The sequence below is a fragment of the Camelus bactrianus genome, chromosome 25 (genome assembly GCF_048773025.1).
Source record: "Camelus bactrianus isolate YW-2024 breed Bactrian camel chromosome 25, ASM4877302v1, whole genome shotgun sequence".
Classification (NCBI taxonomy): domain Eukaryota; kingdom Metazoa; phylum Chordata; class Mammalia; order Artiodactyla; family Camelidae; genus Camelus; species Camelus bactrianus.
The window spans coordinates 4,873,173-4,899,427 of NC_133563.1; the positions used below are offsets into that span (position 1 = coordinate 4,873,173).

Genomic DNA, 26,255 nt, shown 5'->3' on the forward strand with positions numbered 1-26,255 from the left:
AAAGATTCTTCATATAAGTAATATCACATGGTATTTTTCTTTCTCTTTCTAGCTTGGAGGACAGTATGGATGTAAAACTAAAAATAGACTTACCATATGATCCAGCAATCCCACTCCTGGGCATATACCTGGAGGAAAATATAATTCAAAAAGACACATGTATTCCAATGTACTCACAGCAGCATTAATGTACAATAGCCAAGACATGGTAATAACCCAAATGTCCACTGACAGATAAAGAAGATGTGGTGTATATACACAATGGAATACTACTCAGCTATAAAAAAGAATAGAATAATGCCATTTGCAGCAACATGGATGGACCTGAAGATGGTCATTCTAAGTGAAGTAAAGCAGAAAGAGAAAGAAAAATACCATAAGATACTGCTTATCTGTGGAATCTAAAAAAACCGAGACAAATGAACGTACTTACAAAACAGAAACACACAAACATAGAGCACAAATTTATGGTGGCGGTAAAGGGGTAGAAGAGGGTAAATTGAGAATCTGCACCTCTTGGGGAGTGATGGAAATGTTAGCTCTCTTGATTGTGTTGGTGGTTTCACTGGTGTATACATCTATCAAAACTCATCGAATTCTTCATCTCAAATATGTGCAGTTTACTGTACACGAATCATACCATAATAAAGATGTTAAAAAATAAAACAAATTACCAAAAATTATTTCAAATTAATCCCCATATGAGTATTTTATTATTAAACAAAGTAACTATATACAGAGTAAAACTATTATTTATTCACTTCTAGGCAAGGTAAGGGCCTGAGTACAATACAGTTCAAATTAAATAGCTACCTGGCTTGATAAAAAATAGATACTTGCTAAAGGTAGAAATGATAAATATTGAAAACAAATCAACAAAATGTTCCAAAAGTTGTACAGATTTTGCATTTTAAAATTATAGTTGATTAGCAACTATACTTTTCTTCTACATTGATACTAAAATAGTTGCATTTTGGCTTAAATTCAACTGGTAATAAAGTTTATCCATTTGTATAGAAATAGTATTCTTTCTACATTTTAGATTAAAAATTGGACAATATTCAAAAGCTTATAAAGTAAATTGCCAACAAAATGTGAACTCATTTATACATTTCTGACATTGGGGAATTATTATAATTATCCTGTTATGGAATGCCAATCATGGACAACACATACAAGTTACAGGATAATTATGATGAAATAATAAAAGAGGAAAATATTTCAAATCCATAATTTAGTAAATTTGCTCATTTAAACTAAAAAAAAAAATCACCATTATGATTAAATGTGCCAAATTCCATGAGGTTCTCAATGTGTGGATCTTGTTGCTCTGCTGATTTTTGAAATGGGTGACTTCAATCCAAATTCCCCTATGTTCCTGATACAATTACAGATGAAATAAAATTTTAGGGAGTAAAAAATTTTTATTGAAAGTTAAGGTCTGTAAACATATTCTTAATACAAAAATATGAGCTTCTGCCACAATGAGACCTGTCTGTTGGAATTCTAGACTTAACTGGCTATGCAAATGTGTCATGGGTAGGAGGATTCTAATGACCAGATCTTTCTTTGTTTAAGTAAAATGGCTGGAACAGATTCAGCATAAGACTAAGCAGATCATAACTTCGCTTCAATTACCCCCTTTCAGCAAGCCTTCTGTCACACATCTGAACCACATGAGACACATGTGGTAAAGAGCTTCTGGCAGATTGGAAGACTGGAAAGCCCCGAGAATCTCCTGATGGGGCTGAGAGCTGGTAGTTTTGAGGCAATTGATTTTCCGAGTGTGCTGCTATTGCAGGGTTCCTCAAGTCGTGGTGACATCAAAGAAGGAGCCCAGCAGGCTACCTGTTGGTTCAGCTTTGCTTTATTTCTCTTTTCATGCACTCCCCTAATAGTGTATCAGCCTGATCCTACCAGAAAAATGCACAGGCTGACTGAGAAAATATCTTACTTGCTGTTCACTTTATTTGATGGAGTTTTAGGGCATTAAAGAATGTACTTGGAAAATCCAACAGTGACCTGTCTGTATTAGAACTTTTCCTTGTGATTTTAGGTGTGTCAAATTTTTCTTATATATAAATATCTGCTAAAATAGCAAACTAAATTAACTTTTGATATCTAAATGAACAAAAGGAGAAATAAGCTAAAACTGGTAATATATACATATTATTATGCATAGTACCACTCTGAACTGGTGAAGTAAGATCAGATATAGGCAGTGTTTTCATTTACAATGTACCTATACTCTCAAAACCCTTCAATTAGCCACTGACCACACGGTCTCTGACATACCTAAGTTATGACCTTTGATAACTGCAGATGTGACCGGAGGAGGTGATGTACACACCCCTCCAGGGCCTCCCTGCATGAGCCGGCTTTATCCCCTTTAACTGCTATAGACGAGGAACGTCTATGCTAAGTGTATTAGTGGTCAGGAATACTGCAGTGGCTACTGAATGGCTATGTATGAAACTCCACAATTAAACTTCTATTTAACAGGAGATAGGCTAGCAAAGTACTTGGATAATGTGTTATCTTACTTACTAAGTGAAATGTCCATATAGCAACAAGAAATAATTCCAAAATGTTAAAGCACATTATCTTCCCAAGTCCATCTGGTCTTTGAAAAGCCGTACAGCCATTAAATGAAATTCCCTGTCTGTTACCAAGGGCATGATGTGGCTGTGCACCTTTACCCAAATACTGCATGATTAATGGAGACTGCTCTCATGGACGCGTCTGTCTGAATGTGAAGAGTCTGTATTCTCAGTGTTTACCACAAACCCAACGAAGCTGATGATCAGTCTGAAGGTCAGTCAGGTCCTCAATAGTTCTCCAGCTACACTGGCAGGCATATGCCCGTGTTCCTTTCTTCTTTACCAACTTTGTTTTTAATTTGTGGAATTCTGGCATATTGTTCCTATTAGTAAAACAAGAAGGTTTCAGCATAGTGCCTTTGTTCAGTGCTTAATGACTTAAAAAAACAAAAACGAAGTTCTAATTGCTTTATTTTCCTATCTTTACAACATCTGAACACTAAACTACCTGGTGCCCTCACACAAAAAATAGAAGATATACTTCGGTGTTCTCTTTCTGAGGGTACTTCCTTGGTATTCAGTATTTTAAATGGTGGTCCTCTGGGTCTGTTTATTAAGGCTCCTGTAGAACACAATGACATGAAGAGCTGAAGACTTACCGATCTGTCCCATCAGAGATGACACAGCACGAGTGGTGGCTTCATCTCCTACCTCATATACTCACCTGGGCCATGTTTTAAAAGCCTGCAATGTGCCAAATGGAGGGCATGTAAGAGGCATAAAGATAACAGGCTTCTGGTGGATCAACTATAGAAAATTTTCATTAATAGAGTTAAAGTGCCTGTTATTTCTATGTGTTGAATTCACACTGTATCTCATTCATTACAGTGATCTGCTTATTTACTTACACTATCAGAAACAAAATAAATGCCTAGCCTGAAATAAATGTCAATAACGTTAACATAATTAAATCAACGGGCAGGAACAGCATAAAAAAGATAACCATCTGACTGATGCTATTATAAAAGAAGACTACAGAAGTTAATTTAAGTTTAATTAATTAAAAATCAATTATAATATTCATGATAACTGAATTTGTGTAAATATTCCATGGCAAAAGAAAAATGAAAAAATTCAAAGTGAATTGATGAAGAAGAACACATAGGGAAATGATGAAATACAGTGTAAATTGTAAAAAAAAAAAAAAAAAAAAAAAAAAAAAAAAAAAAGAAATACAGCGCTATCTGTTACTTGTTGATGTCACTGCAATAGAAGGCAGGACGCAAAGTGCCCTCTGGTGGCCAAATGGGCACCACATTTATTGTTGCACAAAATTCAGGCACAATTTAGAAGATTAGAACCTAACAAAACCTGAGAGATTTTGCAGGCCAACTGTGACTTCAGGAATAGAAACTTTGACCAGCTACGTGACTTAGCTAAGGTTACAGTGAGATAGGGGAATAACTGAGTAAGTTTTATCAGAAAGAAAAAAGCCAAACAAAACTAATTGTGTTTAATGGAAACTAAATGGTTAAAAGAAGGAGTGTACTTTATTCAGTCTGCAATATATTTTGACAAACTTAATATCTGACGCTTGATTGAATCCTAGAGATTTTAGGAATAAAAATCAAGAATAGCCAAGGAACTAATGAATACATTTCAAGTAGTACATATCTTAAAAGCTCAGAAAGAAAATTTCATTATTTCCCATAAAGGAAACACATGATTTAACAGGAAAATAAGAGCATTTTACTTAGCTATTATGAAAGGATAGTCAAGTATAGCTTGTACTTCTTTTAGAAAATTCTAGAACTTGTCAAAGCTAGTATTCACTTACTGCTCTCAACTGTAAGATAAGAACAATAAAACAAACTTCTAAAAAGGGTTTCACTGTATAATCAGTGTGCAGACTGGCACCACGAAAAACAAACAGCTCCCACGTTTTGCTGGGCATTCAATGATAACTCTGCAAACCTTTTAACTTGCCTTAGGTCACCACCTACTTCTGGTTTCCCCAGCGATTATTCCCTCCCCACCCTTCTCAAGTGTTGCAACTCCCCTCTATTTCTTTACTTTCAAGCAGATCACATCTTCATTCACAAAATCAGGCCATGCGATATGAAAAGGCTTCCATTTCCTAGCTCTCCTCCTGAACACATGACATCAGTATCTGACCTCCTTCCACCCAGGCACAGAGGAGGCCCTCCTCCTCCTAACCAAGCCTCACTTTCCTTCAGCACTCTGGACCCAAAGCCTCTAGGACCTTGTTACTCACATAACCTCCCCTTCCCATGTCTTCCTTACCCCCCACAATATAAACATCAAAGCATCTCCTATCTTAACTAAGTGGTCCTTTAACTCTGCATTCACCGACAGGCTTCCAAGTCACCTTCCTGGGTTATCATCCAGTTTCATGGCTTCAACTACCATTTTCCAGATTATATTTCCTACCTGAGCTTCGGAGCCACAGGTTCAACAGCTCCCATAATGAACACAGACTCTTCCTTCAAATCTGTTCTTAAATTCCATCTAGGACAGTATCATGGCCCATCTTTGTAAATTAAGACAGAAGTCCAGGATTATCTTGGGTGATACATGTCACTCAGCTTCCATTCAGGACTGCCTCTAAAATCTCTCTCAAACACATTTACTCCTGTCTACCTTCCTCACTGCTGTAATTCAGATCTTTCTTTCTTTCCCACTGGGTTGCAACCCTTCACCAATTCCCATGATTCTAAACTGGACTGGTTCCCATAAGTAGTCAGTAATCTTCTAAAAAATGCAACTATTCAGATCTCTCCCCATTAAAAACCTTCGATGGTCACCCACTGCCTGAAGAATCAAGTCCAAACTCCTCAGTACTGCTTCCTTGGCTCTGCTCTTTTTGATTTTTCTCTCTTACTTCACCTCTTGCCAAGTTCCTCTCTTGTATCCAAAACTTCACACAGTCCAAACTGCCTGTTAGGTTGCCAAACATGCCATGTGGTTTCACCTGTGCCTTTGAAAATAGCTCCTAAAAGAATACCAGTGTCCATCTGGTTTGCCAGGCAGACTCCTGTTCACTCTTGAAGACCGGCCTCCCCTGCCACCTCAGGGTGAGGTGGCTCCGCCTTGTCCCGTGGTCCTTACTCCTCCTCCACACTGATCACAGCTTAACAGGATGGCCCTGCTTCTCAGAGCTGTGCGTTAGTTGAGAGCAGATATTGGGTCCTTTTCATCTTGTGAGCCCAGTACCTAACAATGCCACAGACTATGTACTAAATAGTGTCTGATTTGAAAAAAAATGCTAATAAACTCTACAAAAAATCACATCAATGATTTCTATCCTGATGGTGAACGACAGCCTTTTTGCTGGTTCCATTCTCTCCCCCCAAATACTCCTAAGCATCACAGGCCCCGAGATGGTATTTTCTACTGACTTAAATAATTACTCACTGTTATTAATACTGTCTTCAGTATAGTGTGTAAAACAAGTAACAATAAATACTGTGACTTATTTTTAATAGTGTATTAAATATTCTAGTTCTCATTATTTTATCTGAAAGTATGTATTTTTTTAGACCGGGCTGCTATCGACCTAGAGCAAACCAACCGATGTTCTTGGTAACACTGAGGTACCTCACGTACCAACTGAATCACCAATAAGCTCACTTCACGCCTGTGCTCACCACAGTTTTGATGGGGTATGCATTCTATCATCTTGTACTAGTTTTACAAAAATTGATGTTTCATCTTGGTGGCATATGTGGTTATTGATCACTCATTAGATTAAACAGAAGAAAATATATAGCAGAGGGTTTAGAGAAGTCAGAAAAGGCAAAATAGACCTGAAATTAAAAGTTAACTTTTCCCACTACAGGATTAAAAAGTGGGCTAACACAAACCCAGAGACTAGGAGCTCCTGATCTGGGATTTTGGGACTGTAATAGGTTTTATTTGTGTTGGGGTCTTTGAAACCACTCAAATTGTAATTTTTCTATGTATTTGCATATTTGAATTTTTCTGTGTGTGTGGAGAGGACTTAAAGTTTTCATAAGATTTTTCAGAGCAGTTAATGTGAAAAGTTGAAAAACTTTTATATTAACAGTAGAGGGAACTAGATTTACGTGAGGCTTCCAGAAGAGGTGTGAAGAAAGCCTCTCACCCTTTTCTTTATGTTATTGAAGAGTGCTGCAATAATTCTGATTAGTTGTATCTGAAAATAGTCTTTTTTTAGGTACAGATTTGGGGGGCCCAAAATGCATGATATATGTACTTCACTAATTTTTAGCCCTTAATTTTTATTTGAAAGTGTGAATGTATAGTTCAAATGTATTTTCATAGCTTAAAAACGTTAGGTGTTCACTGAACGTCTACAATGTACAAATTACAAAAATATGAGTAAGACAGTATCCCAGCCACAAGGAGGGAGGCAGACACATAGCAACCTAAGGTTTTCAGCCTTCTGTTACAGTAAGTGCTGTCATAGGTACAGGTGCTGTGGACACACGGGAAAGGATGAGTCCACTTCCAGGTTGAGACAGTGGTAAGGGAATCATGGAAGATGCGCAATGCATTGTCCCCTAGGGACAGGTAAGGTTTAGGGAGATAAAATGGTGGGAAGGTACCCCGAGAGGTGGAGAGTTTGCACAAAGTCATAGGGAAGGGGAGCACTGACTGCTTTGGCATAGCTAAAACCTTGCAAAGGTAGACAGACCAGACAAAGCTGGCTGGCAGGTAGATGTGGACTGGATCTTGGAGGGTCTTGAATGCCATGCTAAGGAGTTTGGACATCGTTCTGTTAGCAGAAAGGTTTTGGGCAGGAGAATGGCATACTCAGAGTTATGCTTTAATTCCCAGCAAGGGAAGGGTGGCCTGAAAGAAGAGACTGTAGGCAGGAAAATCAGTGAGAAGGCTACTCTGTACTTTGCCCAGAAGTAACACATCCTTAACCAGGCTGACAGCAGAGAGATGGAGACCACAGAATCTGGCCAAGTCCAGCAAGAGACATTATAGCTCACTAAGAAATACAAAGTTGTAACAAGTACATTTTTTTTCACAGACTGAAGTTCTTTAGAAACATACCTGAAAAACAGGTAATCGCATGATCTGTCCCACCTGTGGTCATCGTAGCTTACTACCCAGAAGTCGCAGGCTACACAGCGCAAGCGGTCACACGCTCTGGTCAGAGAAAAAGCCCTGTGCGTTAGAAATCACTGGTGATTACACATGGGAACATGCTGATTTACTCACAGAATACACCGCGTATTACAGGTTACTGAGGAAACCAAAGGAAAGCAAAGATGAATCTGACTATAAATTTTTACAGTAAAGGACAGATGATCTATTTGAACTTTCAGGTTAAATTTCTGCATAAACCTACGTATTTAACTAAGATCTTGCACACTGATACATATATGCATACATGTATATTTAGACATAAAAAAAAAATGGATGTGTAGATCTTTTTTGGGGCACAGATTTTGGGAGCCCCAAATGCATGAAATACATAGTTTCCTAATTTTTAGCCCTTAATTTTTATTTGAAAATGTGAATGTATAGTCAAATACATTTTTCAATGGTTTTCAAATTGTGTCTGAGGGAGATATTCACTTAAGCCAACTTTCTTAAATGCTTCCCTTCCTAATGAAATTCTCAGGACGCCTCTATTAGAATTTGCTATATTTTACTGAAATGAATCTGTTTCTCCCATAAGCCACTTAAGTGCTGGGATAGTATCTTGTTTGTTTCTGTTTCCCTACTACTTGGCATACATGTATTCATTCACTCATTTAAAAAATATTTACTGAAAGCCTACTATGTGCTGGTGAGAGTCTGTCCTCACAGAACTTAGATTCTAATGAGAGAAGAAACAAACAATACACATAATAACTAAATGATATAGTATGTTAGAAGGTAAAAAATGCTTCAAGTGAAATAAAAAGTAGAGTGAATAAAATCAGAAGCACTGGGAGGAAGTGGGTTGTAATTTTAAAGGCCTCACTGAGAAAGTTCACCTAAGCAGTTTCTTTAAATGGAGGGAAGTAGGGTTAGGGGAGGTTATATTTAAGAAGGAAGGAAAAAGAGCATGTTTGTATGTTGATGGCAAAGATGCTGTGAAGAGCATAATGCTGCTGAGGAGAGAGGGCAGGGCTTCTAGAACATACTCGGCACATGACAGGTACTCAGTGACTCCCTGAGGAATTGAAATGCCAATCTCAAGATTCACATGCTACATAGTAACTTTAGGAGTAAAATGACAGTATAGAGTAAGTTATGAACTGCTGCTGGAAACAATTTGATTTGTATAATAACCATGACTTACTTTAAAGAAATCTCCATTGTTCGAAGTATTTAAAAGCTATTATTAACATACATACATTTGATCATCTAAAAATTAAAAGGAAATAAGTTTTTAAGATACCAAAAACAAAGTGAATAGATCAGTAATAGGGTGAAAGAAAACATTTTCAACACATGGTCAAATACTTAAAAGAGAGAGTGCTTACCAATGACAACAAAGAAAAAACCCTAAAAACATACTCAGTCTTACTACTACAGGCAGCACAGATTAGCAGTTAGGAGCACAGATGAGACAGGCTAGGTTCAAACGCTGATTCCACTATTCACTAGCTGTGTAACTATAGTTAAGTCATTTAACTGTTCTGTGGCTCATTATCCTTATCTGTAAAATGGGGATAATAATAACTTACACACCTCACAGGATTATTATAAGGAGCCAACTGAGTTAATATTGATAAAGCGCTTATAATAGTGCCTGGCACAAAGCATTTGTTAGGAGGTTAAAATATTACTAAAGAATTAAAATTTAAAGCAACCATGAAATATGTATTTAAACCAATTAACTTGGCAACAGTTAGCGCTCTCAGACATGTCTGGTAGGCATGTGAACTGCTATAATCTTTTGGGAAAAATCTTGGCATTATTTTAAAATTATAATTGCACCTAGCTGCTGCACTAGGAAGCCCAGTGTGGGGAATCTATTACATACAAATAAAAGCACCATAATATAGGCATACCTCTCAAGAATTTCTACTGTAGTATTGTTGAAGGGGCAAAAAACATGAGACCACCTGGATAGCTATCAAAAAGGAAAAAGACCGAAAAACATGCAGTGTATTTAAACCATGGAATATGAAGCAGTTGATAAAGAGAGTTAATTAGATTTATCTACTGACCTAGAGGTGCACAAAGCAGATACACAATAATATATGTAGTATGATCCTATTCTTAGTAGTAACAACTATTGAAAACAATTTCCTGTATAGGTGTTTTTAAGTTTGTAAGAACATGGAAAAAAATACGGAAGGTAAATGCCACGTGGTTAACACTAGCCACCTCAGGAGGGGTGGGAATGCAGAGGAGGGAAGGAGAGTATGATCTTCCTCCTTAAACATTTTTCACTTTTGTTTTAATTTTTTTCAATAAGCATATAATACTTCTGCAATTAAAAAATAAAACCCATCATTAGATTTTTTTCTCTTATTTCTCTCTAAAATTCAGCTACATTAACTTTGAAATTGCAAATATACTAGCCTGAAAGTTTAAGGATAAATGCTTTATATTTCTAAAAATATTAATCACAATAACTAAACATCTAAAATCTATACAAGTTTCCTAAGCAATTCCATATTTTCTTTTAAACTGTTAGCAATTTATGAAGTTGTATTTGTACATACGAAAATTCAACACAATTACATATGTACACACTTGAACTTGGATTTTGAATGTACAAGTCAGGAAATGTACAATGATGGTTCCCAAAGCTGCCATAACTTGCTTTCTTATGCATATGTAGTTTATTACATGATTGCACAGGGTGTTAACTTTAATGCCTTAATACATATGTGCAATTTGGCTGAATTACTGCTGTGGTGGGAACTATAATTTAGAATTTCCTGACATTTTGTATGTGTAAAATTTCAACCATAATGTTAAATACAGCTTTTTAATTTAACTTAAAATTTAGTAGTTTATTCAAATCCATTCACACTACCACATTTTCCTACAAACACTGTCCTTTGAGAAAAATAAAACTGACTTGCAGCTAAGAAATCATTCTGCTGCTACGATTCACTCTATTAGATCATAATTAGTACCAGTCTATGGAATAATCCAGTCTTGCAAGTAGTTTAAAAAATAATTAGGAGAGTAAAATTCAACTTGGCTTGAAAACAATGCCTTGGTTTTATCTGTACCTTTTTAACGCTACCAAGCTTCCTGCTACTACTTTCTCCTTTCCACAAAATGGGTAAAAGACTCAAATCCTTACGTCTAAAATCATTCGGGATTACTCTCGAAACAGAGCTTTATTCAGGAATCAAACAAATATAACACATGAAAATAGCAGGACAGACTCAATTTCCTTTATGCCTGGGCATGTAAATCAGTACTTATTTTCAGGGCTTAAATAATTTTTTCTTCTATAAAATATATATTAAAAATATACCTAATATAAAATCATGATTACCATGAAAGTCAGAACTTTCCTCTAAAATGTGGAGAAAATACAAACATGAAGGTGTCACCAACAGCTTTGTCTTTTTATCCGGATAGTAGTAAAAAATCTTTACTGTTTTAAAGATGTTTATGGTGGGAATGCCCAGAGTACAGCCCAATACAGTCTTCTACACAGACTCCGTGGTTCTCAGTTAAACCCTGTCAGATCTACACAGCGCACTAGGGAGTCTGGCGGTTTGGGCAGTTGGAAAATAACAGTAGTTACAACAGCAAAAGCAGCTAAGATCCTTCCCTCTTATATACGTTACATGATCTGCAAATTGGTAAACTAGAAAGCACAATGGACTAGGACTCAAGTTACACACTAGAGTCCTTGACTTGGGCAAGGCACATCACTTGGGAGTCATTCTTGACAACTTTCTCTCTTACCTCCAGCAGCCATTTAATCACTGAATTTTGTAAATCTTGTATTCTAAATATCCCAAGTGTCACACCTTTTCCCTACAGTTGCTGCCACCACTCAGGTCACAGCTGCCATCGTCGACTCTTTCCTGGACCACTGGTAACTACCACCTGTTGACTGGTCTGCCTGTGTTCTCTCCTGTTTTGCCCCTCAAATTTCCAATCTATGTTCTATTCAGGAAGCAAAATGGCCTTCTTTAGAAACACAAATAGGATTTTGTCACCCCTATTTGCTTAAAAAAAAAAAAGCCAACCCATTGTCTTCCACTGCATATAGAACATACTTTTTCTAAAAGTCTCCAAGGGACTCCAAACCAAATGTCCCTTGACTACCTCTTCAGCCCCATCGGGAGCCACTCCTTCCCCATCACTATACTCCAGCTCACCTGGCTGCTCTCTGCTCCTCCAACACCCTGGCTCCTTTGAGCTCAGGGGTCATCTAACATGGTATGTCCTCCGGCTCCAGTGGTCTCCTCTCTGCTTAATTCCTCTTCATTTGTCATATCATAATCTGATTAAGTGTTATTTGCTTAGGAAAGCATTCCCTAACCCTTCATATTGGTTAGGATGCCAACTATCTATGCTTATAGTATCCTGTACTTGCCCTTCACATTACATATTCTGTGGAAATTAAATAGTTATTTGTGGAATTAAAGTCTTTCTCCTCATCTATACTGAAAGCTCACTGAGGGGAGGGAAGTGTCTATTTATGTGTTCACTCAAAACCTAGGACTTAGCATGCACATGGTTAATTAGTGTGTGATTGATGAATTTAACACTAGGACCTCGATTTCCTCAATTATAAGTAACATGGGCTTAAAAATTCTTGCTCTATCTGCATCTTGTTTTTTCCTGTGAAGCTGGTGAACCAATATACATACACATATACATACGCTCTGGGTAGTATGAAGTACTTCACACATACAGTATTTTACATGCACATGAACATATATGTGTTTATCTTTCTGTGGGTGCTGATCTTTACCATGAAGAGGATAGGTGATGACTAGTATCCTTGTGACGGGTGAAGAAGAAAAGAACTGTGAACATTTACCTGTGCATATATGCAAATTCCATGTGTTTTCCCTTCTTGTCTCTGCAGAAGGTAGGAATGGGGTTTGACAGATTTTGGCATTCTCATGGACCAATATTATATGATAGGACACATATTGCAATTCCATCTACAACAAGACTCTTCCATGCTAGAACTATATCAAAGTACGTGCGAAAATATGCTGTATAAAAGAAGAGCTTAACATTCACTCTTTGGTAGTAAAACAGAACATATTATCTTAAAGACCATTTTTAAAATCAGAAGGCACCTGTTAGTAAACACATAGGTGTTTCCTGAGATAAACTGGAAAAGTAGAATACAGGATTCTTGCAGCTGAGGTATAACATGTGAGGCATTGCTAACAGAGGAGAAATTTCCACGAATAATGATAAACTAGTGTACCAACGGTAGCCAGCTGTCTTTTTCAACACAGGCATAATTTTAATGTATTATTTCATTTAACCCTTACAATAGCTCCATAAAGTATGTTTAGTTTTTATGGGTGAGGAAACTTAGGTTTTATAAGATCATATCCCTCTTCAAGGCTTCACAGCTGATAAGAGGCGGAGTGAATATCCGAACTTACGTATTCTGTCATCAGAGCCTTTTCTTTTCATGTCCTGGGTACAATCATTTGCTTCTTTATCAGTTTCTCTACTGGTCAGTTGTTTTATCTTTTTTTTGCATCTAGTCCTTATGACACAGTGGGCATTCAGTGAATATTAGAAAAATAAAAGAAAAAGGAAGTTCAAATAGAATGAGAAAATGAATCTGCAGTAAATGAATTAAGAGGTAAGACAGTGGGGACATGCATTAGAAAGGGGTGCCATTCTAGACAAGGAATAAATGTAAAAATATTCAGAGGCAGAAAAATACAAGTGGGAAGTAGAAGGCTAACAAGGGCTGTAGTGGAAGCAGTGTATCTGAGCCAGGTCTAACTGCAGGTCAAAGAACTAAGAGAAGGGAAAGAACAAGGATAAACTGGTGAAGCATTAAACGATGAGTTCAGAGTTAATATGAGGCAGATGGCAACTCTCATTTTCCTTCTGTTTGAATGGGGTGAGGGTGCTCAAAATAACACATTAGGGGTATTATCTTTAATACCTCTAAGTGGGTGAGACTACAGAAGGTGGAAGTGGATGGTAACTGGGGGACCGCTGCTGGAGTTCAAGGGTGACTGGAGACAAGCCTGGATTCGAGGCAGAGTGGTCTGGCAATGACTGAGACAAATCCGACTGGGCTGACACAGGTCAGCCGGGACCGACAGCAACCAGGCTGTACTCGTCTCTAAGGGCAGTTTGTGTCTTTTTAGATCCCATTTCTATTATTCAATACAACAGCTGTCTCTCCTGAAATGTGGTCAACATCCAATCATATAGCTCAGTCTTCTTTCTTAAAAAATTACCATGGGGGGAGGGTATAGCTCAGTCGTAGAGCTGCATGCTTAGCATGCGTGAGGTCCTAGGTCCTAGCCCCACTACCTCCTCTAAAAGTAAACAAACCTAATTACCACCCCCCAATGAAATAATTAAATAATATAATAATAGATAAAATATTTAAAAAAATCAGAAAATGAAAAAGTGTTTTAGAAATAACTAGACAAAAATATAATAATCTATTTAAGTAGGCCTCTGTAAAAATAGAGTCAGAAGTATCAGGACAATAAAATGGTTTGTTTAAAACCAATCTCTTTCCCCACTTAATGACAATGAGAATGGAATATGCTAGGAGTCTGAGGCTGGTATGCACTTGGGGTAGGTGGCATCAGGACCATAGGACTGCCCTGAGAGGAGGTACTGAGGGAGATACTGGGTGAAAGGAGGGTTGGGGAAGTGACAGCAAAAGGAGGGTTTCTGCTTTTGAAATATGTAAAATCAAGCGACTATGCTTAAGAACTCTCTGGTCCTAAAGACCAGCAGCCTTGCGTGCTGACTGGCCAAGGCAGTGCGGTAACGCGTCATGTGGCCGCATGGCTGCACTGGTCACCTGCCTGACTCATTGCCTTCTACTGCCCGGAAGGAAAAATGACAAGGTGGAAGCTCACTCTCCTGGTGTCCTCTGGAAACCAAGCTGGGATGGAAGTGATCCAGGCACTTCAAGTGGAGCTTAGAAAAGTGTCAACACAATGAACAACACATACCCACTGTCACAGCCTTCAAGAGCTTTCACCGAAGAATAATAACCACTTTGGTAAAGTGTTCTTAGATTGGCTAATAAAATACACCTTTCTTTATGCAACAGACTGATGCCAAGATGATAAGAATTATGTTTTAACAGGGTATCAATTTGGAAAAACCTAATAGGAAAGTATAATGTAGTTCTGACATCTCACCTCTGTGAAGTATTTGTTCCAATCCCACACGGAACAGCGCTTCCACCAAGGTACACTGGGCTGCAACTAGACACGTTCAACAGAGGGGAGAAAAGAAACTTGAGAAGTTAATTGGGCTCATTGACTCTATATTCTTGTAATGAAATTATATATTTTCCTGAGCAAGCCAGCTATTTCAAGGAAGATGTATTTATTCCAGGATCAATGCTTTATTGGACATAACCTGTAGAATTCAGGAACACTCAAGGAGTTAAAATGAGTCACAAAAAATGTGTTTGCCAAATAGTGTAAGGGACAAAGTAAATACTGAAGAATGTAACAGAACATTAATTTTGAGAAACTGTTCACACTTTTTTTTTTTACGTTGCAGAAAATTATTTACAATAGCAATAACCTCTCATTCAAGTTCCTTTACACTAAGGGGTCACAGACCATAAGAACACTGAAAATACTGCTATTGGTCTTTCTCCTGCTTTGTTGTTTGATGTTGTTAAACGGCAACAAAATCTACTAGACCACGCTCACTAGTGTGTATAATTCACCAAAGCAATTCCAACTTACCTCTTACCAAGACCTCGGATGGAAGCTCTGACAGATGTGTTACCTGAAGATTTAGATTTTAATTTCTGTTAAAAAAACAAAACAATAAAAGGCCAAAGGTAACTCAGAGAACTGTAACATGAAAACTAATATTCTTTATTTTATAACAAGAATATTTTTAAAAGGCCTAACTAAAAATTTTGTTATCATTTTAAGATTTCTGAAATAAAAACAATGATCAAAACATTTTAAAGGCAAAAGGGAAGTTGCCCTCCCTGAGGAATTTGCAAATTACTATGTTAACTTTTAGTCTAGAAAATTGATATATTGCCATTATTAGCATGGTAAGATTTAGAGTCACTTTATAACTTTTCAGTTAATACTGGAGTTCAATGATTTAATATGAAGGATCTGCTATTTAAAACTTCATCCTGGAAAAATTCAATTGAAAAGGGAAAAAAAACCTCAGACTTATTTTTAAAGGCTGTGAATGGTACTCACCTGAACTAAAAATAAACTAACCAAACTCCTGGATAACTTCAGGAATATTAATTTTGATCAAATGGAATGGTATCAACCATTAGACTTTCAAGGAAAATGTAGAGCCACCTAGGCACAACCATACAGTAGTTCCTATACAGTTACCTAACATCATCGTTAGCAAGCATTTATTAAGTGTTAACTGCTCTACGGTATCAGACAACACGAGCCAACCACATACTAGGACCACCGCCAAGGAAAGGAAGTGGGATGGAGAAAAGGCAATTTAAACTATGCAGAAACATGCCTTCATTTTACCCAGTAGGCGAGGAAACTGAATGGAGGCAAAAATACTTCTTTTTACTATTTCTCTTTACCCTTTTCTTTGATGTTAAACAGAACTGGAAAGAATTTTGGCACATATCTGACAAATAATAATGTGCGTAAGTCTGTTTTTGGGAGCATGTTCCATGTCCCCTCTAGGCTCGTGCTCATGACTCAAAGCTGGCACGCTGGGACATCTGCTGTGGTTTTTGGGCTTTCCTGTGTGAGTTTGAGAGTGGCTAAGAAACACAACAACCTAAACTAATATAATACTGTAAATCAACTTTACTTCAATTAAAAAAAACCCACACATACAGCAGAATGGGAAAGCAATAGGAAAGGGAGCAGTACTCTTAGGAGCACAATCTGGCCGGCAAGGACCAGGACTGGCCGTTCCCAGACACTTCTTTTCCTCCCCTCAACCAAGGTTTTACGTAGATCTGCTTTCCTCTAGAAGTTTATTTGGATTGCTTTCTCCCTTGTAGTCTGGGAAACTGGATAAATGCCTTCAAAAAGGGAGTTACAGAAGAAGCGTATTAAGTTTATTTCACGATTATAAGAGGTATTTAATTTCAATCTAGTATTCTTCTCTAATACTTCTATTAGAGAAGTATTTCCTTCTTTCTGAAATGCCTTGAACTGAAGAGACAGTGCCTCACACGCAGACACGCACCCTGTAGTGCTTATTAAATAGTGAATGGCTGAGATGATCAGTGAATAACAAGAACATCATATAGTTTTTTATTTAGTATTGTTATTTGGCATTTATGATGCATTCTGTTCAGAGTATTCAATACCATTGCTACTGTGTTGACATATTATTCAACTAAGCTATTAGCTTATTTTTTTAAACACTTTTATTATGGTATGTTTTCTGTCCAGTTAACTACACATATTTCGGGTGTACAAGTTGATAAATTTTGACAGATGTATACACCAATGAAACCACTCACAATCAAGATAGCTAATGTTTCCATCGCTCCCCAAGAGGTGCAAATTTCAAATTCCCAACTTATTCCTTCCCACTCCTTTTACATCCTGGTAACCATAAGTTTGTTCTCTATGTCTGTGAGTCTGTTTCTGTTTTATAGGTAAGTTCATTTGTGTCCTTTTTTTTTAGATTCCACATATAAGTGATACCATGTGGTATTTCTCATTTACCTCACTTAGAATGACAATCTCCAGGTCCATTCATGTTGCTGCAAATGTCATTATTTTATTCTTTTTTATGGCTGAGTAGTATTCCATTATTACATACATATATACACATACACACATATACACCCCACATCTTCTTAATAGACAGCATATATATGGGTCTTATTTTTGTATCCATTCAGTCTATGTGTTTTGGTTGAAGCATTTAATCCATTTACATTTAAGGTAATTATCGATACCTATCTTTTTATTGCCGTTTTGTTAACTGTTTTGGGTTTGTTTTATTAAGTCTTCTTTTTTTCCTCTTTATTCTTTTTGGTCTCTTTTCTTGTGGTCTGATGGCTAGAGAAATTCCCTTAACATTTGTTGTAAAGCTGGTTTGGTGGTACTGAATTCTTTTAGTTTTTGTTTATCTGTGATGCTTTTGATTTCTCCATCAAATCTGAATGAGAGCCTTGCTGGATAGAGTATCCTTGATTGTAAGTTTTCCCTTTCCTCACTTTAAATATATCATGCCACTCCCTTCTGGTCTGTAGTTCATGCTGAAAAATCAGCTGATAACCTTATGGGAATTTCCCTGTATGTTATTTGTTGCTTTTCTCTTGCTGACTTTAATATTTTCTCCTTATCCTTAATTTTTGTCAATTTGATTACTATATGCCTTTGTGTGTTCCTCTTTGGACTGATTCTATGTGGAACTCTCTGGGCTTACTGGATGTGGATGACTATTTCCTTTCCCAAGTTAGGGAAGCTTCAGCTATTATCTCTTAGAATATTTTCTCAGGTCCTTTCTCTCTTCTTTTTCTTGGACCCCTATAATGCGACTATTAGTGTGCTTCATGTCGTCCCAGAGTTCTCTTGAACTAACCTCATTTCTTTTCATTCTTTTTTCTATTTCTGCAGTAGTGATTTCCACTAATCTGTCTTCTAGCTCTCTGATCCACTCCTCTGCCTCATTTAGTCTATCTTGGTTCCTTCTGGTGTATTATTCATTTCAGCAATTGTATTCTTCAACTCTGTTTGGGTATTCTTTATATTTTCCAACCTTCATTTCCCTCTGTGTATCTATACTCCTGCTGAGTTCTCTGAACATCTTCACCATCATTACTCTAAACTTCCTCAGATAGATTGACTATTTTTTCCATCACTTATTTCTTCCTCTGGGATTTTATCTTATGCTTTGGCCTGGAAGATATTCCTCTGCCACCTCATATTGCCTATCTTTCTACTTGTATTTTTAGGTAGGTTAGTTATATTCCTCAACCTTGGAGAAGAGGCCCTCTGTGGGAGATGTCCTATGTGTCCCAGCAGTACACTCCTCTTGTCACCCAAGGGCCAGGGTCCAGTCGGTCCCAGGGTAGGGTCTGGCCTGCGTTTGAGGATTCCTTCCACAAGCTTTAGGATTGTTATTTTTTCACTTCTGGTATCTGTCCCCTGGTGGATGAGGCTGACCTAGAGGCTTATGTAGGTTTCCTGGCAGGAGGAGTTAGTGCCTGCCCACTGCTTGGTCCTAGCCCTTTGGTGGGTAGTGTCTAGAGGTGGCTATAGACTCAGGAAGTCTGCTGATAGGTGGGGCTGCATCCTCACCCAGTATGTTGTTTGGCCTGAGGCTTCCCAGGACTTAAGCCTACAGGCTGTTGGGTGGGACAAGGCCTTGGTGCTAATGATCCAAGCAAGATGTCAGCGTCCAGGAAAGCTACAGATGAACATTCCCTGAATGTCTACCACCAGCTTTTATGTCCACAGTGTGAGCCACAGCCACCCTCTACCTCCCCAAGAGACCTTCCAAAACCAGCAGGCAGGTTTGGGCAGGTTCCTATGAAGTCACTGCCTCTGCTCTTGGACCTGGTGCACACAAAATTCTGCGTGCACTTCCCAAGAGAGTGAAGTCTCTGTCTCCCCTAGTCCTGAGGGGCTCCTGGAGTTAAGCCCCACTGGACTTCAAAACCAGATGTCCTGGGGTCTCCTCCTCCTCCCAATGCCAGAACTCTGGGCTGCGGAGCCTGACATGGGGCTCAGAGCTCTCACTCCTAGAGGAGGGTCTCTGTGACTTAATTATTCCTCAACTTGCAGTTCACTCACCTGGGGGATATGGGACCCGATTATATCTCAAGCATGCCCCTCCTACTGCCCTGCGGAGGTTCCCTCATTATGTTTCCAGTTGAAGAGGATCTTTTTCGCCAGGTTCTAGTCTTTTTTTCCCCGATGGTTGCTTAGCAGTCAGTCGTAGTTTTGTTGTAGTCATGAGGAGAGGCTAGCTCATGGTCCTACTACTTGCCATCTTGACTGGAACCCAGCCGTTAGCTTTTTAATTTACTTCCACTGAATTGAAAATGTTAAATTTAGCAAAATACAGAATTTTTAACTTGTTTTTATTTTTGATTCTTTTTTCAAAAGTTGAAGTATAATTGACCTACAATACCATGTTAGTTTCAGGTGTACAACATGGTGATTCACTATTTCCATACCTTATAAAATGACCACATTAAGTCTAGTCACCATACAAATATATTACAATATTATTGACTATATTCCCCATGCTGTAAATCTCATCACTGTGACTCATTTAGTTTGTACCTCTTAATCTCCCTCATGTATTTCATTCATCTCTCTCACTCTCCTCCTCTCTGGCTTTGAGAAATACAGACCTTAAGATCTATACCGGTCATTGGATTTTTAGTCTGACAAAAATATAAGTGGCCATATCCATATCCTTAACATCACCACTACCTAGGTATTTTCAGTACACTGTATTATATTTATTTGTTAGATTTTTTTCCTTTGTGGTCCTTGTAATTTAGACTTCCATTTGGTCTCTTTTCTCAAAATCTAACAAATAAATTTTGCACCCACCAAACTGGTAAAAATTAAAGTATATGAATTCTCATACACTGCTGGTGGGAAGAATATAAGTGAAACACTCTAGAAAACACTTTGGCAATGGGTAGAAAGTTGAAGATGAGCACACCTCAGAACCTAGTAATTCCCATCCTAGGTTTATATATTCTAGAGAAACTCTTGTACATGGGTTAAAAAAAAGGACTTGTAAAGCTATCTCATGAAGCACTGTTTGTAAGAGCAACAACTCAGCATAATCTAAAAGTCTATCAGCAGGGAAGTAGATAGACAAACTCTGGCAGTTTGATAACAGACGTTAGATAACAGATACGTCAGTTAAAATTGCTTATGGTTATATACACAAAATTATAAAAGTATGAATGGAAAGGATAATAGTTACCTCTGGGAAGGAAGGCAGTAGAGTAAGATTTGGAGAGTTCTTAAAGTATAATTTTTATTTCTTTAAAAAAAATCAAGGAGCAAATGTGGCAAAATGTTAAGATACATTCAGTATGAGTAGTAAATATATAGGTAGCTGTTATTTTATGAGCTTTTATAAAGTTGATGTAGATATATAAGCATTAAAAAAATTAAAATATTACCAACTTATTCACTAGTTCATGGGAGAAGAGCAATGGCAATGCATCTGCGATGCTGAGCACATTCCTATAATGAAAGCTGTTTTCAGTCTTTTAGAAAAGTATTCTCAGAGTCTATGAATAAATACAGGTAGCCAGCTTCATCTGTAAGTTGACTTTTTTCCAAAGCTTTTCTAATTTCTCATTATTGCTAAGAAATAAATAGCAAAACATACACTTAAGAGTTTTAAATATTTTTTCTCCTATAAATCTAAGTGGAATAATTTCCTTTGTATTTCTCAGAAATCAAAGGACTATAGATAGTTGTGCATTCTGTAAGTTTTCAGACTATTCTAAACATGTCTTGAAATAAGGAAAGCATTACTGTACATTTATAACACTTGACTTACAAAGTGTTTTTTGTCAAAGTTGGGCTCTTCAAATATTTCATTAATAAGACTGTCAAGATCATCTTCTTTTTTAAATGCTTCTGTTGATCTGAAAAAATAAACAATAAACAAGATAACAGCTGAAGCTTAAGTGCAGATAAAGTCAGCCAGTATCAGAAGAATTTTGATTAAGTAACGCCCATTATTAGAGTTGCTAAGAGGACAAATGTGATGTGAATTTTTTCCTGCTATGGACATAGCCTAAGTTTGTTGAGAAAAAGATGTAGTTTATCAGGTACAAATTCACATATGTTCTTTTACATATTTAAAATAAAACATTTGGGGGGGGGAGGGTATAGCCCAAGTGGTAGAGCACATCCTCAGCATGCACGAGGTCTTGGTTTCAATCCCCAGTACCTCCTCTAAACAAACAAACAAACAAACAAATAAATAAATCTAATTACCTCCCCCCAAATATCAAAAAAATTTTTTTTAAATGAAACATTTAAAACTATATATTGTATTAAAGAGAAAGCTGGACATGTACTTCTCTAAATTACATCAACTACTTATTTAAAGAATACAAAATATGTACAATTATAAGTACAACCTGACAATTATAAACAAAGATAATTTTAATATATCTAATTTTCCCCTTAAGGGTTCAACCGTTAAGTCAAATAATCATATCTCTCTGCTACAGGAGCCAAAGCTTATATAATCATATGACCAATACACACACACACATACACAAAGTGATACCTGCTTGACAGAGTATCTCAACTATCTCTTTACCTTCTGCAGGTAAAGCCATCACACGATTACTGATACAAACTGTTACTGCATGGAATTTGTATTTAATGGCTAACATTACTGAATACTTACTACACAGATGAATAAAAAGGGACTGAGAGGTTCAGAAACTTGCCCAGGGTCATACAAATAGTGGGAGGAGAGACTTGGAATTAAATCTAGGGCAATCCATACACCTAACACTAAACAAGATTAAATCTTTTTAGAGTTTATATGTTACATATGCTGTACATCAGCTTCATTAGATCATTAAATGATTTGTTTTAGAAGACAGGTTTTTCAATCTAACTCTATTTCTAGAAACAAATTTGCTCTGAAATCTTTTACATCAGGACTACAGCCCTTCAATACTGCTTAGAGTAAGATACTTAACCTGATGTAAGAAAATTCAGAGGCTGCTGCTTAATACTGAACGCCTGATTCCATCTATGTCCAGGTTTTACCTCTTCAGTTCTTCCCTAAGTTTTTTTCTCAGTATCTTCCACTCTATACTGGTTTCTCCCCTTGACTTACAAGTATGCTAAGTATGCTTTCCTCTTCAAAGAAATACCGCCCCGCCCAAACACTCTTGAAGCTGCCACCCTCTCTCGCTCACTACCGAAGAGTAGTCTATATCCATTATTTCTACTTCATTATAAGCGTACTGGATTTGGCGTCAGCTGGTGACCTGAATGAGCTTCTCAACTGTGGAACTACCGACATTTGCGGCCAGATAATTCTTTGGTGTGTGTGTCGCAGGGAGAGGGAGTGGGCTGTTCTGCACTGTAGGATGTTTTACAGCATCCCAGACTTCTACCCACTAGGTGCCAATAGCACACCCTTCCCCAGTTGTGACAATCAAACAAATCAGGACATTGCCAAATGCCCCTTGAGTGCTAAAATCATCACCAGTTGAGAACTACTGACCTAGTTTAAATTAATGTAACTTCTCTGAACCTCAGACATTTTATATGTAAAAAAAGGAGATCTAAACAACTATTTAAAACTTCTTCCAGGTGTAATATTCTACCTCTGGCCTTCACATCCCTCTACTCCAGTGAAACTCTTTCTTCCAAGTGACTACTGCCCAAATCACTACATTCAATTGCCTTTCTTAGTTCCAATCTTCTTTAACCTTTCAGAAGCACTTGACATTTGGGTACCAATTCCTTCCATTTCTTTTATGACAGTATTTTGCAAAGATGGCCTCTAGAAACTCTCTCCTCTGGTTGTCATGATGTACTCTCTGGGTTCTCCTCTCATGCAATTTCATAATTTTGAGAATCAGATGCATTCAAATCTTACCAACCTAATCACTACTGTTAGGTATCCAGCTACCAGCTGACATAAGATTCTGGTCTGTTTTTAGACCACACAATTTCATAATGCCTTTGCTTGCTTATGCTTTGCTATAGAAATGGAGGGAAAATGTTATCATTTTGTTGAGAAAGCATACAAATTTTAAAGGACAGTGTAATTTTTTTTTTTGGTCTTTTTATGCTATAATACAATAATCTTAATCACAGGTTAATACACATTTACTGGTTACTTCCCTAAATTTGCTTCTTATATTGAATCTTGATTTAAAATACAGTTTCTGTCAAAAATAAAAGATACCCTCTAAGTAAAATAAATCTAAACACTTGAAACCCACAATTAAATGTGAAAGGTATATATAAAAGCTTAGGTGTGGATGTACAATGTCGTGGTGGACTTGGTAATATGACCTTGGGCAAGTCAACTATTTTTCTAAGTCTTGGTTTGGTCAGTGAAATGAGGATAATAATATTATTCACCTCACAGGGTTGTGGAGATTAAATGAAATAACACATATAAGGCACTTAGCATACAGAAGGACTCGATAAATGTTGGCTATTTTATAGCTTATTATCTAGGATATTATCTGTATCATCCTGAACCACTTTATTCTTACTGCAGTTCAACCCACATCAGGCTTTAAAAAAAAAAAACGAATTGCATAATTCTCTTTATCATTTTGTACACTTCATCAAATTGCATGCGTTCTGACCATTTATATTAGCAGTTGTCCCTGGTATCCAGATGTGGCATGGTCATTTATTTTATTATTTGCAGAGATACCATTTTAAGAGACAAAAATTTCAGAATTTTAACTCTTATAAGAAAAAGAGATATAAGTTATATCAATATACAAGTGGCAGATCGTCTCCTATTTAATACATTCATAATATAAAGTAGTTCTTAACTTTCATGTATTAACTTTGGCTCAGGACAAAATTTTAATGTTTTTGTTTGACATTATATACCAGGTAGGAACTGTATTTGTTATTAGGTTTAGGATCTTTGTTGCTGCTTTTTGCATAATTTATCTTTACAACTACACTGACAAATGAAAAGTTTTAACACATGAATGACAACAGTACTGGTTTGCTACAGCTTTTATAAATTTATTATTGAAAAATCTGATGCAGTAAGGTGGCATGGGGGTGCTAGAAGCATTACGGATAGATTTCAGTAGTATAACAAGAAGCTATGGAGAGAGGCAGAGAGGCGTAAGAGGATCTGTGCTTGGAGAGGATCTGTCCACCTTAGTAACCCTTTCCATTTTGAGCAGCCTGCTCCAAGACATCCTGCTCCTCTGCACCAGTTCTCCTAAGATGAACAGGCTCTGGAAGGCTCTTTGATAAACTCTCTCCATCCCCCAAAGGAATGAATAAGAAGACCAAAAGAAATTGCCGGTAACGTTGTGGGACAGGGAGGACAGATGTGCTGGGAATGGGTACATAAGGCACCTGCAGCACACAAGACAATAATACACAAATTAATGAGAGTGGTATTTACATAAACAGTCTAATGAGCATTAGCCCAGTCATTTTAGCTGGCTCTACATTTATTTTTTTAGAACACTGCCCAATACTCAACTAACTTCCAGAACTTCTGTTTCTGAACCTTACTCTTTCCAACGTTTTTATCTTCTGAGGGTGAATTTTTATAAACAAGCAAATGTCATCAGAAGTAACTGCGTAGCAATGGTGTTGGGTAATGCTTCTGGGAAATCACAGATACACAAAACAAAACAAAACCCACAGATGTAGCCATAAATGAACAAGAATGACTTTCTTGGGTTGTTCCAAAGCTGCCACAAGCATTATCAAGTGATTCAAGCAAGAGTTACCGCAGAGGCTCCCAAGCCATCACTTTGAAGGACGATACTCATTCTGGCAAAAATTTTGTTTTTTTTGGATTGAAGGGAAATGAGATAAAGAAGAAAGTCCTATTATTTTATAATTACACATAAGAAAAATGACTGACAAACTTGAAAGATAGTTTTTTGGATTAAAAATCAAGGCTTAAGAAAATTCGTCACATTTCAATTTGGATGCCTGCGACCTCCCCGGGGACCCTTAGCTGGGGCCGTGGGGAGAAGAAAGGTGGCTGAATTAATAGAGACAGTGTTGTCAATAATTAAACCCTTTTTATCATAAAGCTAATCTCATCCAATTCTCTGAATTAAAAAAAATTAACTAATGATGCAATAAAATGGAATCTTTTCTCCAACAATTAGGCCAAGGATTGCTCTGCCTGGAAGATGGGGTCAGGGGAACAGGATGAGGTTCTTAGTCCGGGCACCCCAAAAGGGGATGATAACGGCTCAGACAGACGGGGGCCAGGGTCACCGTGACGCCCTCGGGGCTCACGAGGGCCCAAGCTGCAGCCCCCCTCACCCAGCGGAACTCCTTGGGGTTTGTCGGGGTGAGAGACAAGGCAGCGTGAAGCCGCGCGGGCGCTCAGAGGCGGAGCCAGGCTCTGGGGCTTGCCCGGGGCGGAGTCGGGCCCTGGGAAGAGATGCCAGGATCCTCCAGGTAGGCGAGTGGAAGTGTGAGCTACCCCAGGAGTGGGGAATTGAGGGTCTGGGCCCTAACAGGAAGAGGAACTGGACGTCGCGGGCCGGGGTACGTTTCTTTGGGTAAAGCGACGGAGGGGTGGCTTTGGGGCCCGGAGCAGGCTTTACCGGAGCAGCCCACCCCTCCCGCCCGTTAACCTGAGATTCTCTTTCGCCTCGGCCCGGTTCCGGTCGTTGCTCAGGACGCCGCCGCCGCCGCCGCCTCTGGGCCGCTCGACCATGTCCAGTCTCAGTGGGTCTGGACTGCAAAATTTGGACTCGACCTCATCCAAGAGCTCGTCCAGGTCCTCCGCCATCTTCAATCGTCAAGTCCTTACCCGACTCTGGTTGTAGAAGCGCCGGGTAGTTTCCAGGGGCAACGCTAGGTCCCGGCGCGCGCGCCCTCCCCCCCCGCGCATGCGCGCGCCGTTCCGCGAGGCTTCGGC

At 38.0% G+C, this 26,255-nt stretch overlaps 1 protein-coding gene across 8 annotated transcripts; it reads right to left on the reverse strand.

Moving 5' to 3' along the window:
• Positions 1-690: 690 nt before the first annotated feature.
• On the reverse strand, positions 691-26,255 carry CFAP418 (cilia and flagella associated protein 418). 8 transcript variants are annotated; one of them, XM_074353216.1, is made up of 8 exons: positions 25,969-26,255; positions 21,177-21,264; positions 15,410-15,474; positions 14,849-14,914; positions 12,517-12,558; positions 7,605-7,700; positions 3,265-3,284; positions 2,781-3,162 (listed from the first exon to the last, which is right to left on the reverse strand). In XM_074353216.1, exons 1-8 carry the CDS (start codon positions 26,124-26,126, stop codon positions 2,927-2,929), a joined length of 771 nt encoding a protein of 256 aa, XP_074209317.1. In that variant the 5' UTR covers positions 26,127-26,255; the 3' UTR covers positions 2,781-2,926. The 8 variants fall into 8 exon arrangements, with proteins under 8 accessions (XP_045361395.2, XP_010966670.2, XP_045361396.2 ...); XM_045505441.2 differs by having other exon boundaries at positions 2,786-2,923; positions 3,200-3,284; XM_045505439.2 differs by lacking the exon at positions 3,265-3,284 and having other exon boundaries at positions 691-2,923.

What these genes read in the sequence shown, in the direction of transcription:
- CFAP418 (XM_074353216.1), bottom strand. Translation starts at nt 26,126, where the DNA reads ATGGCGGAGGACCTGGACGAGCTCTTGGATGAGGTCGAGTCCAAATTT. An exon ending in TGCGATTACCTGTTTTTCAG is followed by an intron (nt 3,285 to 7,604) that starts GTATGTTTCTAA and finishes GGCACATTGCAG; the next exon opens with GCTTTTAAAACATGGCCCAG. An exon ending in GCTTTTAAAACATGGCCCAG is followed by an intron (nt 3,163 to 3,264) that starts GTGAGTATATGA and finishes TGTGTTCTACAG; the next exon opens with GAGCCTTAATAAACAGACCC.